At 42.4% G+C, this 16960-nt stretch overlaps 2 protein-coding genes across 2 annotated transcripts in view; one reads left to right on the top strand and one right to left on the bottom strand.

The window, feature by feature from the left end:
• Positions 1 to 292: 292 nt before the first annotated feature.
• fbxo9 (F-box protein 9) lies at positions 293 to 6665 on the bottom strand. The gene is made up of 13 exons (XM_069144807.1): positions 6464 to 6665; positions 5299 to 5370; positions 4700 to 4831; positions 4519 to 4576; positions 4137 to 4236; positions 3724 to 3854; positions 3505 to 3619; positions 3171 to 3289; positions 2545 to 2635; positions 2346 to 2441; positions 2136 to 2229; positions 806 to 960; positions 293 to 723 (listed from the first exon to the last, which is right to left on the bottom strand). Exons 1-13 carry the CDS (start codon positions 6464 to 6466, stop codon positions 615 to 617), a joined length of 1275 nt encoding a protein of 424 aa, XP_069000908.1. The 5' UTR covers positions 6467 to 6665; the 3' UTR covers positions 293 to 614.
• A 2200-nt stretch (positions 6666 to 8865) lies between these two features.
• Positions 8866 to 16960, top strand: part of LOC138195426 (serine/threonine-protein kinase ICK-like) — an 8655-nt gene continuing 560 nt past the window's right edge. Inside the window, 15 exon segments of the mRNA XM_069144806.1 lie at positions 8866 to 9047; positions 10838 to 11106; positions 11269 to 11323; positions 12754 to 12875; positions 12979 to 13058; positions 13158 to 13290; positions 13375 to 13546; positions 14476 to 14643; positions 14725 to 14919; positions 14921 to 15112; positions 15318 to 15529; positions 15650 to 15792; positions 16333 to 16449; positions 16532 to 16636; positions 16717 to 16960. The exon segment at positions 16717 to 16960 is cut by the window's right edge and continues 560 nt beyond it. Of these exon segments, the coding sequence (XP_069000907.1) occupies positions 11006 to 11106; positions 11269 to 11323; positions 12754 to 12875; positions 12979 to 13058; positions 13158 to 13290; positions 13375 to 13546; positions 14476 to 14643; positions 14725 to 14919; positions 14921 to 15112; positions 15318 to 15529; positions 15650 to 15792; positions 16333 to 16449; positions 16532 to 16636; positions 16717 to 16868 (1947 nt within the window). The 5' untranslated portion in view covers positions 8866 to 9047; positions 10838 to 11005 and the 3' untranslated portion in view covers positions 16869 to 16960.

Below are 16960 nucleotides of genomic sequence, written 5' to 3'. Positions count from 1 at the left end.
TTTTGAAAAAAACCAGCTATAGTGAAGTCAACAAGGCACAAATGATTTTAGCCTAATCCAATCCAATTTTCATATTTATTTATTTTTCCACTGCAAATCCTGTTTGATCTGTCTGTGCTCGATTCCCAGAAAATGTAATATGTGGATTATAGCCGTGTGTCCTCAGCAAGACAAAGTGAATCTGCAATGTCTTTTAACTCAGGTTGTGTAATAGGTTCTCTGCGATTTTACAGCGAGTTATCATTTGTCCCACAGCTGTGAGTAAACAAACAAATCGCCACACCGATGCTGATGACTTTGCTCATCACTGTTTATTCGAGGAGGAAAGTGCACTATGAAACAAAAACAGGATTAACATTCTTTGCTTGGAACAGGTGGAAACGGTCGGTAATTAGTTTAGCTCTGAGCAAATGACTGTGACTTCTGAAATCAGAAAATAAGTACTATTCTATCAGGGTGTAACATGCTCGCGTGTAGGAAACATGAAGGTTTGAATAGCGACACCAAAATCTGTCTGCAGCAGAGACGAAACAGGCTGAGTATGCGAGTTGTTAAAACGGTGAACGAACTTGGGCTGCGGTCTGCGAGGGATCGTGTGCGGGTCTCTCTGCAGCTTAGAGAGGCTGCTCGGAGAAAGCAGTGTAACTCTTCACACGTGCAAAAAAGAAAGGTGTGTACATCCTGTCCAGGTCAAACGCCGTGACGATCGTTTCCCCCGTCAGCCTGAAAACACAATTGATGTCAATTTTGTAACAAAACAGGGAACACGTTGTCTTTTCAAAGACTACAAGGGCTGTTATCTTACTTGTAAGTTATGTGGCAGGAGTGGTGGATCCACACCAGCTTACTGAAACTCTGACGCCCCCCAGAGGACACATGCAGTCCCACGTGGAAGCTGTGTTCAGCCTCCGGAGCTTGGTTCCGCCTGCAGAACCGATTCCTTTGAAACTCGGCCGCTTTCTGTCAACAAATAGGGCAGTTTACAAACTGAGCCAATAATCGGACTGGTGACCTGAAATGTTCATGAAAAAAAAAAAAAAAGAATTTGCAGTGCAGGTGAGTGATTCTCAATTCATAGTTTTCAGTCACGTGACCAGAGCGGAACGCTGGAGGGCAAAACATTATTTAAACATGGCAGCTGATCCTGGACAGAACTGCAGGTCCGTCAGTTTTCCATCTGTTTCAAGCCACGACTGTTTGGATCACCTCCCATACACCCGCCGTGTTTTTTTAAGCTCTAAAAACAACAAAGTCCCTGCCAGACCTCCACTTTGACGATGTTAACGAATATCTTGTGGAGAACTCCTCTCCTTACACTGGGACCAGGATTAAAACCGAGAACTACAGACAGTTGTTTGTACTTAAGAGGGAGGGAGGGACGGACAGACAGACACAGATAGACAGACAGACATCCATCATCAAGATAAGATCTGAATTAGGTCCAGATGAGGTCTAGATAAGGTCTAAATTAAGTGTGGATAAGTTCTAAATGATGTCGTGATAAGTTCTAAATGAGGTCATAAGTTCTAAATGATGTCGTGATAAGTTCTAAAATGAGGTCGTGATAAGTTCTAAATGAGGTCATAAGTTCTAAATGAGGTCGTGATAAGTTCTAAATGAGGTCGTGATAAGTTCTAAATGAGGTCGTGATAAGTTCTAAATGAGGTCGTGATAAGTTCTAAATGAGGTCATAAGTTCTAAATGAGGTCATAAGTTCTAAATGAGGTCATAAGTTCTAAATGAGGTCATAAGTTCTACACGAGGTCGTGATAAGTTCTACATGAGGTCGTGATAAGTTCTAAATGAGGTCGTGATAAGGTCCAGGGGAGGAAGGGAGGTAACGATGAATGGATACTTTATTAATCCCAGCAGAGAAATGTATTAATGCATGCATGTATTTGCGTGTGTGTCATATCCAGCGTTTTGGCTTAACAAACCTGGTAAACCAGCTGGCAGTCAGTGGAACAAAGCTTCGTTTTGCCCTCCAGCGGGCGTGTCTACGAAGACGTGACACACATGAAAACTACGAATAATTTAATATTGTAGATTCACCGCATCACGGCAAAAAGTTAAAGACTTGTTTCACCAGCGCGCAACACACCTCGCCCACAAATGCCAAACAAACACCTCCTCACCTCCTCCTTTCTCTTGCAGACGACAGCAAAAACTTTGGTTTGATTGTCCGTCTCCTGTGACAGACGGAAATGACCGAGCAGAACAGAATCCATTCTGGGAAAATAAATGCAGGTCGACAGTCACGACGAGTGCCGGAAGTCAACACGCGGAGCTATTTTGGATGTCGTTACGTCCGTTCCGGTGAGTTTGGAGAACGGAGAACGTGGTACCTGGTGTTCCGTGTGCGCAAGCGAGGAACAACGCACAGAGGGTCCTCGGGGGTGGTCAGCATGATGACGTGGCCGTCGGGGAAGAACCGGAGGTACCTGTGACAACAACACCGAGCTGTGGCATCATGTACAACTACACACAACACACACACACACACACACACACACACAATATGAAATATTTAACTCAAACATTTACCTGTAGTACTCAACATGGTGCCAAGCCCTGTAAAATCCATCCAGTGATTCCTCTCCTTGACGGATGTATGACGTCTTGCTGATATAGACACCTGTGGAAATAGTATCATTATAATAATAATAATAATAATAATAATATCTGGCCAGTTTTTAACTTTTAGAACCAACATTAAGATCAGTTCAGTGTTTTTTGTTTTGTTTTTTTACTGTAAATATTAAATTAAATAAGAATTATCTTTATGCTTGCATTCGTTTAATAAATAGAGCACTGTTGCAACTGTACATGTTGAAGAAAATTGTAAAACCCTCGAATCAGTGCAACGTTCTGCGGTTGCGCTGGTTAACACATTCACAGGGAAGCCTGGTCACAACAGAGACATTTCACTCGGTGTAGAAATTCTTGTGTGCTGAAACCAAGCATGAGCCCAGCGGCGTCCCGTTTTGAAATAAACCATTAAAACTGATTCTGCAGCGGCAAGCCGTTAAGAGCCGCGACAGTATTTTTTGACAGTTACACTGTCTTTTTGTTTCAAACGATGTTGGATAGACTGCTACTTGACGCGTAGTAAAACACAATTAGAGCAACAAAATAAATAGTTCAGGTCAGGTGGCAGGATATTTAGCTACCATCAAACCGGACACGGGGCCTTTGCAGGAACATCTCCCTCCAGGATTTGAAGGGTACCAGTTTGGTGCAGTTTCGTCCCCAGACTCTCAGACAGGCTAAACGCCAAATCTCAGGGTCCCTGCAGACAAATCAAAAGTGCAATAATCAAAAAAAAAAAAAAAAAAAAAAAAAAAAATCAAAGCCGAGTCTACCGAAAGCCACATACAAAGAACTGGACTTTAATTCCTGAAGTCCCTAATTCCCTGGTCCCAAAACAGCAAGTTTGAGAGAAAACAGCAAGCAGCTGACAAACAAGCTGTTACACATCTGGTTTGTTATGACAGCGGTGCTGACCTTGCACAAATGTAAAACCCACGGCAAACCAAAGACAGCTGCTCCAGGGCGCGCATGTCCAGATCACTTGACACAACCCAGCGAAATATGTACATCAGGATCTCTCGTGGCAGGGCTGCAGACAAACAAAACGGGAAACAAAGGATTCGGGAAAACTGGCACGTTGGCGATGACTTCAAACACGTTTTCAAAATTCAATGAAATTGGGAGGATCTTTACCCGAAATGTGCACTTGAGTCAGTTCGAGCTCAGGAGTGCAGATCTTTGGAAAGGAGCTTTCCAGAGTGAGCTCCTGCTCAAAGTAGGCGAGAAGATCCTCAATCTCACCATCAGCATCGTGATCCTCAATGCTGCAGGCATTTTTTTATTTGTATTTTTTTAATAAGTATGTTTCTCTCACGCCGGCCAGCGTACCATGTTATAAAACTGTCAGACATCAGAGGGGACGTTCAAAACGTTACGGGTCAACGCATTTTTAATCCAGATTCGCGATTCTACGCACAAAACTCGGTGTGACTTCAACTTTGGTATGAACGGGTGAACTTCTGCTTCTCTGGTGTTCCGTTTTATTTTTTTGTTTTTAGTTAACATAAAAGACGGTATTCAAAAATAAAAAAAAAAAAGCAGCTTACTAGTTTCCTCCAACTCGATCTGCGTCGGGCGGACGGCTGTAGTTGATTTTGAACTCGATGTCGGGATCGAGCTGCATAGCCATGCGATAAAACTTGATAGCTGCGAGGAAAAAAAAAAAAAAGATCAGATTACGCGCTTCGACCGAGAACGTTCAATCCAAGTCCTTCACCGCAATCACCTCGTTTTGGTTTCTCATCCAGAAAATTACAGAATTACAATTCAACGTGCTCGATCGCCGCGCCAATCATCGACGTGTTTAAAACTCGCAGCGTTTAAAAACAAAACAAAACAAAACAAAAAATCAAATATGTAGTAGCATTTTTCCACATGCTCATACTGTGTAAAATGAACAATGCAACTTATGGCATCCTGCACACGTACCCTCGTAGACGGCTCCATTCTGCTCCTCCTGAACTGCTCTCAAAAACAGCTCCGCGGCCTGAGGGAAGGTGACCCACATCATTCGGCGTCAATCAGCAGCGCCGTAGATTTGAGCGACGGCTGCCCCGCCGACGCGTGCGGGAAACGCCGCTCGGCCAAAAAAAACCGTTTCACGACTTACTTTTTCCTCCCGAGCAATTTCTTGCGTCCTCTTCGCGCCTTTCGCTCGCAGCAGTCGGTCACTCGGTCCACGCGCCCCGGAGATCGGTTTGAGTTCGGACATCCACTGAGCTCTGAACGCATTGAGCTCCAGCTAACAAGTTAGAGCCCCCCCCCACACACACACACACACACACACACACACACACACACACACACACACACACCAAAAAACAAAACAAAAACAAAAGGAAGGAGCTTCGTTGAACTCGGTGTGAATATAACAGCAGGGTTTATTAAACAACTGTTACAGCCCATATAACACTTCTACATTACAGGTAAAATGAGGAATATTGATATTTTATATATATATATATATATATATATATATATATATATATATATATATATATATATATACACAGAGTAGGTTGAACAAACATTTAACATTAAGCACCCCGTTAACGGTTGAGTGGAGCAATAGAAACAAATAAGCAGAACAAAGTTAAAGAATGAAACTGCAAAATAGAGGAAGGGCCAATAAAAACAGACAATCGGTTTGTTTTTTTTAAATTAGAAAAGAAAATACGAGTCGTGAGTGAAGTCTAAGAGTTTTCTCACCTGGAGATTTGGGTCATCTGAATTTTCATCTTCATCCTCAATCGTACCTCCGATATCAGCATCTTCTTCAGCCTGCACAATAAAAGCGATAAAAGGACGACTTGGTTTAGTTATTTCTCCCCAAAGTGAAAACAACGATATAATGAGGGTGAGCAAACGAGCATCAGCTATTCTGTAAACCACGGGCCGGTTTTGGGAGTTTTTAAACTGTCTGCGCGCGGAAATAATTAACTGACAAAATGGTTAGTAAATCAGCGTATATATTTTTTTTAATAATAAATTGGTTTTGCCATTCTTCGTGGATAAAAAATGAAAAATAATCGCCAAAATATCTGCTGGACTTCCAGCTTTCTCGTGTATGAATATTTGCTTGCGTCCCAGTTGAAGAAAGCCAAAGTTGTCCCTTCAACGCACCTGAGAGCACAGACTGCTTCAAGGACAGCGAATTTAAATTAAAGGAGATTTACTGAAAATCTTAATCTAATGTTTAGAAGTATTCATTTTCTTTGGAACAATGTATAAGGAACTTTTAATTTTGTATGTATATTTAGGCTTTAAAATCGGCCTGACACATTATTATTATTATTTTTTTTTTTTTCTGTATTTTCCACTGTTTGGTGATGCTTGTTGTTGTTGTTGTTGTTGTTTTTAGTTTATAAAAATGCTCGTCACTGCACTTCCCCGTACATCCTGTAGTACGCACGCGACGAATACAAACATAAATGCCTTTATTACCGATTTAACGAGACGGTGACATCACCGCTGTCAAAAACACGTTGTTGTTGTTGTTGTTCTCGTGGGGGAATAAAACACAAATATTCACACACAAACAATAAACAAGCCTCCACGTGACATCGACGTAACGCACGAGAGACCAGGTGACGCTTAAACGTTACCTCGACGTAAATAAAGCTTTTGGTTATGCTCTCGTGCAATGGCTGTATTTAAAATAAGGGGAACTTAATACAGGTCACGTCTGAAGCCGTGTTAAAGGAGGTGGGGGAGGAGGAGGAGGAGAGGAGGAGGTGGGGGGGGAGGGGGAGGGAGGTAACACCTGCTGAGACGCGTTACAGGAAAAGCCAGGTGACGTTAGCTGCGCTGGCTACCTAGCTGGCAGGCTAACACGTTTCTCTTGTGAAAATGTGTAAGAAGCAGAGTGACCCACCATGACACCCTCCGGGCGAAGCGAGCCTCCTTTCTTTTGGGGTTGTTGTTTTTTTTACCCTCCACAAGCGGTCGGCGCCGCGGCTTACAGTTCACGGTCGGAGAAACGGACGACACAACAAACAAATTTGCGAGCTCGCAGGAACGCAGCCATTTCGCTGATAGACCCGGAGCCTCGGCGACACGGGAGCTCAGGGGGGGAGCAGTGAAGTTAGAGGAGGAGGAGGAGGAGGCGGAGGAGGAGGAGGAGGAGGCGGAGGAGGAGGAGGAGGCGGCACTGCTCCCTCGATGTTGAGAGCTTTTACCACTTTTAATTGCCCTACATAATACCATTTTTAGTCCAAATATGCTTTGAAATAAAAAATAATAATAATAATAATAAATAAATACTGAATACATACAGGATAAATACACAGTGGAATGAATAAATAAGTAATATTTCAATTAATCAGTTATTTTAATCCGTGCATAAATGCCTAAACGTGCGCATGAATGCTGCGCAGCTCCTGTTTCCACCGGATGTCACCACTCACTGACGGCCTCAGCTTCACCAGAAGACTCTCTCACTTTGCTTTTAGAAATATACATCCTGGACATTTTCTTGTCACAGAATTATGATTATTTTTTCTTTATTATTATTTAACCTGTTTGTAAAAGTCCAAATCAGCAGTCTGAAGACTGGAAAACTTGGTCAAACTCCCAGAAAACAATCGCCGATCTCTTCCAGGGGGTCATACGAATGTCAAACCCTGTAGCTTTCAAAACTCTGGTTAGGCATGACGATGGCAGAGCGTCGGCGGGCCGACCAGCAACACGGCAGCACATTTCAATGCAGGCCAGTTCTGCAAGTGTAACCACTGCAAACTGCTGACTTTCAAAGCCATTCGTGTGTCTGCAAACCATTACTGTATATTAGGTTAGGTAGTTACTTTATTAATCCCTGAGGGGAATTTTTTTTTCATATTTTTTCATATTCATAAAATATGAATTCATAAAAAAAATATGAATTTTTCATATTAATGAAAATAAGAAACAGATGAGATGAAAATATGCCGAAAAGTCTTCTTTTGTATTTGACTTGTGTTTTCTGCTACACAACGACTACTACATTTCTGAGTCTATTGTAATATTTTACCAACATGACATTTATTTGACGGTTACTGGTGCTTTGCAGATCAAGACATGCAAAAGTTTTGATATCATGATGCAGCTTTGCAGTAGGCTGTATTAAGTAGTAACATTTGCCACTTCTCACAGTTACACCATTAAATGACTTAAATGACTGAAGGGTCACCGAGGAGGATTTCTTTCAGGACTACTTCTTCGTCCCCTCTTCTTCCGTCTGTTTGCATTCAGCTGCTCTGGTCCTCATGACCACTAGTGTGTTGGTCCGTGTCAGCTGAAACACTCAGATACTACAGGAATTGGAGGTGATGTGACAAGTTAATGCATTTGGGTGCTCATTCATGTAAAAAGGCCGCTCCCAGACAGTATTCAGCTTCTTCTTGTGAGCAGAGCTGCAGCTGCTGTGTGTGAAGCTGGGCTTATATTGGTTATTGTTTGGACTTAAACTGTGGTTCAAGCTGTGTTTTTTATGAATACTTCGAGATGTTACTATTTGCATTTGCGATGCTTCTATGACAGTTATGTGTTACGGCCATTAAAAACTAAATGTGTGCCGGCCGTAATCGTAAAAATAAAGGAACGAAGTCAGCTTCTTATTCGTAGTTTACGGAAGAAGAAAAGTATCGCGAGGGAACGAAAAAGTCGACCTGAAAAAAAGAAGATCCTCCGCCGTGACCCTTAAGGGACTCCGTACAAAAAAATAGCCTACGTCCCAATCGTGTTTGGATTTAACCAAAGAAGAAGAACGTAAAGCAAGAGCAGGAACTGTAACTCACTTCCGGCTTTGCTTTAGGCTGCGAAATCTTTCTCGCTGTTTGTGATAGGCTGTATTTTTTTTTTCTTTTTGAAAATCTGTCCTTTTAATTGCGTTTTTGTTATGAATAAATGTAGTTACAATATGTGCATTTGACAATTATGTATTTAAACTACTTATGGGTTTATGAATGACTGTTTTGCATTCATCTGGGCGCACAGTGGTGCGTTTCCGTCCTTTGGGTTGTTTTTTTTTTTTGGCTAAACGAAGAGAAACTTAACATGAAACCGCTTTAAATACTCTCAAGTTTCTACTGCATGCATTATAGGCGTGCATGTGCTGGAAATACTAAGATACAAAGGGATGCACATATATATATATATATACATACATATATATATATATATATATATATATATATATATATGTATGTATCTCCTGTTTTTTGTGTCTTTGCCGCCGGAGGAGAGCTGTGATTTGTTGTGAGGAGGCTGCACGCTGTTTTTGCAGCAACGCGAGATCATGACGAGTCCTCTGACGGAAGGGCCTTGCTGTGATGTATTTACGTTGTATGTCGGACACACTGGTTGCGGTAATCTGTCTTTTAATGCACCCAAGTTAGCCGATTACTGCAGCGAAACCATTTGTTGAACATACGACCACGAATGCTTCGGCTATGTGTTGTCGTCGGTTTGACGCGGGGAGGGTGAGTGTTGTTTTCCGCTGCCTCTCGGTTTTATTTGGAGTTAGTGAGTCCCACCACTCTTCTGTTTGCTCAGCTGCTGGGCCACCACCAGCACTGCAACACAACCAGCGGGTTTTCTAGTCATGTTATTATCATCTCCTGAAAAGCACAAGTTAAAATTTAACCACAGACGCAAAAAAAAAAAAAGAAAAAAAAAGAAAAAAAAAAAAAAGGGGGGGGGGGGGGTTGTAGTATTACATCTAGTCAACGTTGCGTCTTAATAACGGAGAGTACTGTTATATTAACATTTACGGACTCGGCTGTGAATATAATTTTACATAGGCTACGTTGAAAACCGAATAGGACAAAAAGGAGAAAGAAATACATAATAAGGATTTTCCTCCCACGTGACAGCGAGGGTCGTAAATAAACAGAATCGATATTTAACGTTACGTTATTGTTTGTAAAAGCTCCGGCTTACATTGGAAACATTATAGTGATAAATTACTTTAATTTGAGGCTACGCTGTATAGACAAGCCAAATATCACGATATGTATAACCTAGATATCGATATTGCTACAGGATTGTTGGAACGACTGCTGATGTTTCCTCAAAATATTTACCAAATCATGAAAAGTAATATCAGTCATGTCAATATTAGGACTACAGTGGATAAAGGCGAATAGTAGAACAGTTACTTTACTGGGATGCAGCTTTTCAAACCAAAATCAAAGACGATATCGTGTCACATATCACGGTATCGATGTACATCGCAACACTTTTTTTTTTTTTTTTTTAAGTGGATTGGGACTTTAATCTTGAACAGTTTACCCCCCTTAAGTTGTGTGTAGGCCTGTCACAATCATGAACTTTTAGTTGGCCATTATTTATCATACATATAATCAGGTTTAACGATTAAATTGTCTTTTTCTGTTCATTTCATACCACAATTAAAGTACAAGTCTCATTAGAATTAAATAACACATGTACACCTTATGAAGAAGAAGAGCTATTTATTGGCTGCAGTGTTTGGCTTTGCAACTACATACGTGACGTTATTGTCAATAGTTGCTCATCGAAATGCGGTTAGTCGAATATTATGAGTTAAAAGTTGTTGTTTTTTTTAAAGTTGGTGGTGCTACTTCACATCTCATATGGCATTAAACCATAGAAGAAGAAGGGGCGCAATTAGGTGACACAGTTAAAAGAGTCAAACCTTAAATGAGGGAAAATGACATGGAAATAATGTTGGAGAGGACAGTTTCATTCAGCTGATCTTAATACAAATGAATGGAAATTATTTGAACCATTTAGCAAAATGATGGCTGTCAGTGATTAAATAATAACTGTGACAGGCTGAGTTGAGTGTTATGATTGTTATAAAAAAAAAAATACTTTTATTGTTGATGCATAAAAATTGTGGCCATGAAAATGAAGTTGCGTCTATAGATGAAACTAGAATTGGGGGAATGAATGGGTACTGCCTACTTTATGCAAAATTGTAATTATATTGTAATGGTTTGTCTCAGAGTGTTTGTTACATGTAGTAGGTAAGAGATAATGACGTGACAATGTATTGAGGTGGTCCACAAATTACAGAAATGCCCAAACAAAATAGTCTTAAGTAATTTAGAAATAATGTTTCTATGATACTTTGTCTGCAGCACTGACAAGATTTCCAACTTCGTTGTCAGCTTGTTGTCACTTGGCCGGTTTCACGTGTTTTCTCTGTCATCCATGTATATTATAAACTTCAAACTGCTGCATAATTAACATCAGTGTTTTTCCGTCCTTCCCTGACCTTCTCCAGCTCGAAGGAGTCAAGTCCATGACACCATGAGTCCCCTGGCTCGACCCGTAGTCTTCTGCTGTTGTCACAGGAAAATCTGGTTGCATTCAGCAGCAGGCGGCGAACGCATCTCTGTTTTCCACCCAATTATTATCTGCCCCCGGATGATGCAATGGAAGGACAAGCATAATGAATAGATACACTACCATCAGACAGCTCGGGGATGGCACCTACGGCTCTGTCATCCTCGGACGCAGTCTGGAGTCAGGAGAACTCGTTGCCATAAAGAAGTGAGTATCCAGAAATTGTGCGATTTCCTGCGATCTGCGATAGAAGTTCAGATCCAATGTTCTGCATCACAGAAACTGTTTGACTTAATTGCAGCTAAAAAAAAAAAGATGCAGTCTGATGTCATTTCCAAGAAATGAATCAGCAGAAACGTTGTTTTTCAGAATGAAAAGAAAGTTCTACTCCTGGGAAGAATGCATGAACCTCCGTGAAGTCAAGGTGAGTTTAGGTTTTTAACACAGTTTCATACATTTAAATAACACAGCAGGAGAATTATGACCAAAAAAAAAAAAAAAAACTTAAATAAAATGCCCTTTAATGTAAATTAACATTGAAACTGAGAATGGATGTAGAGGTGCAGTCGCATCTTTGATTTGGGAGATAATGATCGGTATTTACTTATCAAACTGATGTTGTTGATTAATGTATTGTAATACTGATGCCCGTTAAACAGGCTGCTCAGTCTACTGCAGGGTCTTGGTTAAATCTCCTATTGTAGACTGGAAATATCACTGTGGAGCCCAAACATGAGGATGAGCTAATCTTAAAGATATTATATCACCGTTGCTGTTTCATGTTTGTCTTCCTCCTTTTCCGAGCACGTCACGGTGCTGTGCTCTGTTAGTGTGCTACAGGAGCAGTTTATGAACTTTTTGATCACCTCTTATCGTATTAAACTGGTCAAAAGTTACTTTAATCTGGGAATATTAACATTTAGATGTCTTTATTATTTACTCAGGATGAAATTATGTGTTCCCACCCAGTAAAATTGAAAGTTATGATGTGAAAAATGTCCATTACAAGCAGACACAGCAAACAAGATGGATTAATCGTTATAATGGAAGAGCAAACATGGAATATCACATGTAATGTTTCTACTTCCTGTCACATGTAAACACTATGTTGGTGTCACCCTGTGAATCTATTTCAGTTTGGGTTCATGTTTTCTAATATTTTGTGTCGAAACTTCCTGTAAAACTCTTTTTTTTTTCTCGGTAATGCAGTGATGATGTACATTTCCCGCCCCGCTGTCCAATAATCAAAAACTGTCTGTTGTTTCTTTTCACGCCGGTTCAGTATGTTACAGTCTAAATGTCACACACCAGTTCTAAGAGCAGAAGGTGATTCTTGTGTGCTGTTGGTTTTGAGCTCTGGTTTCCACCCCTTGGCCTACACAACCGCCTTTTTCTAGAGCTTGACCTTATCACAGCAGAACATGCGTAGAATACGCTGCTCCTTAGAGTCCCGCTGAGTAGATTATAATTACCGCATGCCACCATAAAATCTCTTAAGTCCCATTACGGCTTTTTCCCCCCTTACTAAAATGTAGCATGGTTAAACCTATATCATCCCAGTGCATGGGACAAGTGTATATTTTCCATCCCGCTTTCTATTTATTCTATATTTCTGTTCCCTTTTAAATTGTGAGCATAATAAATCCCACCTTTGCAGCATTAACCCTCAAACTACATTGAGTTCTTACACTACCCATGTTTTAAGCAGAGATTATTTTAATAGTCATAGGGCGTGCTTCTGAATGTGCTGCAGTGACCTGTGTTTATTGTCCAGCATGGTTAGATTTATTATTTATTCCTACCTCTATTTTGTCTCCGTATTGTCTTATATAATCTGTTCCTTTACTCTTTCAGTCCTTAAAGAAGCTCAACCATGCGAATGTGATCAAACTTAAGGAGGTCATTCGAGAAAATGATCACTTGTACTTTATTTTCGAGTACATGAAGGAGAACCTGTATCAGCTAATGAAAGATAGGTGCGTATAGCTGTTTTTTTTCATTAATAACTTCCAATTTTCAAAGTATATTTGAGCAAAGTTTGCAGCTTCTTCAATTAGTTTTGTTTATTTCTCTTTACAGGAGTCGTTTGTTTCCTGAATCTGCTGTTAGAAATATCATGTTTCAGATACTGCAGGGCCTCACGTTCATTCATAAACACGGTACGTCTGATTACAAGTCCACGGTGCTGAATTAAACGTGGCACCGCTGACATTTTGAACCAGTTTAGCGTTGATGGTGACGCTCTGTGTCTCTGTCAGGCTTCTTTCACAGGGACATGAAACCGGAGAATCTTCTGTGCATGGGCCCCGAGCTGGTGAAAATAGCTGACTTTGGCCTCGCCCGGGAGATCCGATCTCGCCCGCCGTACACAGACTATGTCTCGACTAGATGGTGAGATTCTTTCAGAGCAAACATACTGCACCTGTACTTGCATGAAAGGGTGTCTGAGTCCTAGTGCCCTTCTTGTTGGACCAGGTACCGAGCCCCGGAGGTGCTCCTCAGATCCACATCCTACAGTTCCCCCATAGACCAGTGGGCGGTCGGCTGCATCATGGCAGAGCTTTACACCCTCAGGCCTCTTTTCCCAGGCTCAAGTGAAGTTGACACCATATTCAAGATTTGCCAAGTCCTGGGTACACCAAAGAAGGTAATGCAAAAAAAAAAAAAAAAAAATACAAGTCAAAAGGGGTCAGGAATTTAATAATATAAATTATTAAGGTGAGAGAGAAAAATGAGTAGAAGTTTGTAGGAACAGTTAAATCCATGAGAACACATTCAGGGTTGGCTTATGCTCAATTAGAACAAGTGTCCCTATCAAAAGTTGAACATATTTTTAGTTTCAAACATCCCCTCTGAAATGTGAAAACCTGTCAATCATCGAGAGGTGAGAGACAGTATTTTTTTTAAATATACTTACAATGATGCACATTTTGAGACGGTGTCTCCTGGAAGACATTCATCGTGATGCAGTTGATTGTTTTATACAAAAATGACAGAAATAGTTGTCTAACAAATGAAAACAGTGGGAGGATATGTTTGATCTCTGGCTCCTTTGCCACCTTCAAACAACTGCACATTGCAAAAATGGACAGACCACGGTCTCCTCTAACCCCCACACAGGAAAATAAAAGAGGTTCCTGAAGCTGCTGACTTCAGGCACCATGTGCACACAGTACAATCACAAAGAACACTTTATTTGCTCCTCCTTGTTACACACTTTTAGCACATGATGTGCTAAAGCAGACCAGCTGACAGAAAAGATTCGCTGTTTAAACCGGAGTGTCTGTTTACAGCGTCTGTGTCGATCTTCACGCACATAACATAAAGCAAACATCTTTGTCATCTTCTTGTCTGATTTTCTTTATGAGCACAAGTCGAGTTTATGATTTTGTACTGACCTGTTGGGCAAAACGAACTCAATCGGACACGTAATAGAGCTACATGCACTACTGTACTTCTTCTCTGACTGGTTTAGTCCTCCTCCAACCGTGTCTGTTAATGAAACAAGATTTCCACGTTAAATCTGATGTTATGGTTATTGTGGCGTGTCAGATGGTCCGTGTCTTCGCCCTCTAGAACGATTGGCCGGAGGGATACCAGTTGGCAAGTGCCATGAATTTCCGTTGGCCTCAGTGTGTTCCCAGCAATCTGAAGACACTGATCCCAAACGCCAGTCCTGAAGCCATCCACCTGATGACCGACCTGCTTCAGTGGGATCCTAAGAAGAGACCAGCTTCCGCCCAGGTTAGCGTCTGATTGACTCCGTTTCCACTGTCCTCGCAGAACGAGCGCTGATGTTTGTCCAAATGTTTCTGTCTCTTCAAGGCTCTCAGGTACTCGTACTTCCACGTGGGCCAGGCTCTGGGCACTCCTCAGCAGATCCTGGAGCAGGGCCGACCTCAGCCGGGCCTCGTGCCGCTGCAGGCTCCTCTGCAGCCGCAACAGACGCTGCAGCAGCTGCAGCCTCTGCTGCTTAAGCCTATGCCCCCCTCCCAGCCTCCACCACCCAACCAACACTGCCCCCCCCCCCAGGCCTCTGCAGCAGATCCAGCCGTCCCCTGCGTCAGCAGCTGCCCAGGCTGCAGCGTACCAGCGGCACGCAGACCTGCTGCGGGAGCAGCAGCAGCAAGCGAAGCACATCCTGAAGCAGGAACAGAGCGAAGCCACGCCACAGAGCCATCTTCCTTACATAGACAAGAGTCTCTCAAGCAAGGTGAGGCTCCGCATCCTCGTGTATTAACTATCCCTGCAAATATCCCCTCTTTATTTCTTCTTTTGTAAGAAGTAATTCATTCAAAATTCTAGGATCGTCGGAGGGAGGCTGGTAGACAGAATATTTTGAAGAACTTGTTACTTTAAACATGTCATGGGGGGTAAATACTTCCCTCACGAGCGGCTGCTGTTCATCGTTCTTGTAGCAAACGAGGCAGGAGTCTGAAAATGCAAACCTGCTGAGCTACCAGCTAAAACCTAAAGGAGGAGGGCGACGGCGTTGGGGCCACGGCACGGGACACCTGAAGGGTGAAGACTGGGACGACTACGAAGAAACTGATCTCTCATCCATAAGTATTCTCGGTAAAAGCAACTTCTCCACAGAGAAGTCGAGGCAGGGGGAGGACGCACTGAGCAGGTGAGGCTACTATCTGTCACTGAAAACACTGCACGAATATAATGGACAGATACGAGGCGATAACGTCTCGGCGTTACCACCGTTGGGTCATTCAGACCAACTCGCTCTTGTGTCTCTCAGGTATGGAAAAGTTCTGGATTTCAGTCGACCCAATGGAAACGAAGACGCACCTTTAAACCTGAACAAGTCTGCGGGCTACCAAGAGCCATCAAGAACCGCCTCTGCCAAGCAACATTACTTGAGGCAGTCGAGATATTTACCTGGTAATATACTGTACATTTGAAGGCAAATCAGATTTATTTCTCAGATCGGATCTGGTGTGTCCAGACATCACCAGCCTGTCTTGCATGGGTCGCTGTGGTAACGACGTGCGCGTAGCTACGCTGGTGAAATGGCTTTCGTATGTGGAAGCAAAGTGCCAGCAGACAATTCATTGAGGCGTCTATTCACTTGACTGTTCTGGATCTGGACCGTCTGATGGCTCTGCTAATGGTCGCACAGATTCCGCTCGCTGTGTCTCTCTGAAAATGACGTCGTCATTGCGTGCCCGCGTTGCGAGTGACGCGAGTAATCCGATCCAGCACAGCGTCCGGACCGAGACGCATCTGTAGAAATCTGATTGGGCTCGAATTTCAAACCACCTCCGGATGTGGTTTGGATCCATTTTTTCCTTTTTTTTTTTCTGCGTAGACTTTCAAAAATCAATCCGGATAGGACAAAAAAACAGATTTGGGCTGTCGGTCTTAACAAGACCTCAGATGTTTCGGGGGAGAGTGTTTCTAATGATCTCTTGCGTCCGTCAGGCATTAGTACAAAGAAGAACGTGGCCATAAATGCCAGTAAAGACTTCACTGGAAGCCATCTTTGGGGCAGCAGTAGCATGCCGTTTGGAGGGACTCTGCCGAGCAGAGGAGCACACGGTAACATCACTGTAATCTTTACAACACACCGTCGTTGCCGTTGCCGTCAAACTAACGGATCTATTTTTGTTTTAATCATCAGGTACAAACACGATCCCCGGTGGATACATGCCATCGTTTTACAAAAAAGAAAGTGGTTCTGCAGGTCACAGAGAGCATCAGGGTCCTTCAGTGGAAACAGCATCAAGTGAGGCACAGTTACAGCTCTCTGCATCATCTATATTTGAACTGATGTACTCATTTATTGTATATTTATTGCTGTTTTAGATTATGCAACGTGGCGATCTGGCCGGAGTCAGATGAACACCTCTACCGACATGCCATCGGCCAATAAGAGCGCCGCTGGTCTGCTGCCGCGTCCGCCGCTGCAGACCATCCACGGGCGAACGGACTGGTCTGCCAAATATGGACACCGCTAGTGGCCTCGCCGGGGGCGCCGATCTGTGCTCCAAGAACTCTTTCACCGCCAAAGAGTAGGCCTAGATGTTTTATAATCAAAGTATGTACATAA

Source organism: Embiotoca jacksoni, unplaced genomic scaffold (genome assembly GCF_022577435.1).
Source record: "Embiotoca jacksoni isolate LCO1_2020_lvr unplaced genomic scaffold, fEmbJac1.0.p SCAF_12, whole genome shotgun sequence".
NCBI classification, from domain to species: domain Eukaryota; kingdom Metazoa; phylum Chordata; class Actinopteri; family Embiotocidae; genus Embiotoca; species Embiotoca jacksoni.
Note: the sequence above shows the minus strand (reverse complement) of the source record. Positions and strands in the feature narration are given on the sequence as shown.

Excerpts from the sequence above, each read along its gene's own strand:
- fbxo9 (XM_069144807.1), bottom strand. Across the intron at positions 3,855-4,136 it reads GATCGAGTTGGAGGAAACTA|CATTGAGGATCACGATGCTG; the intron begins GTAAGCTGCTTT and ends AAATGCCTGCAG. Across the intron at positions 2,636-3,170 it reads GCCCCGTGTCCGGTTTGATG|GTGTCTATATCAGCAAGACG; the intron begins GTAGCTAAATAT and ends CTATTTCCACAG.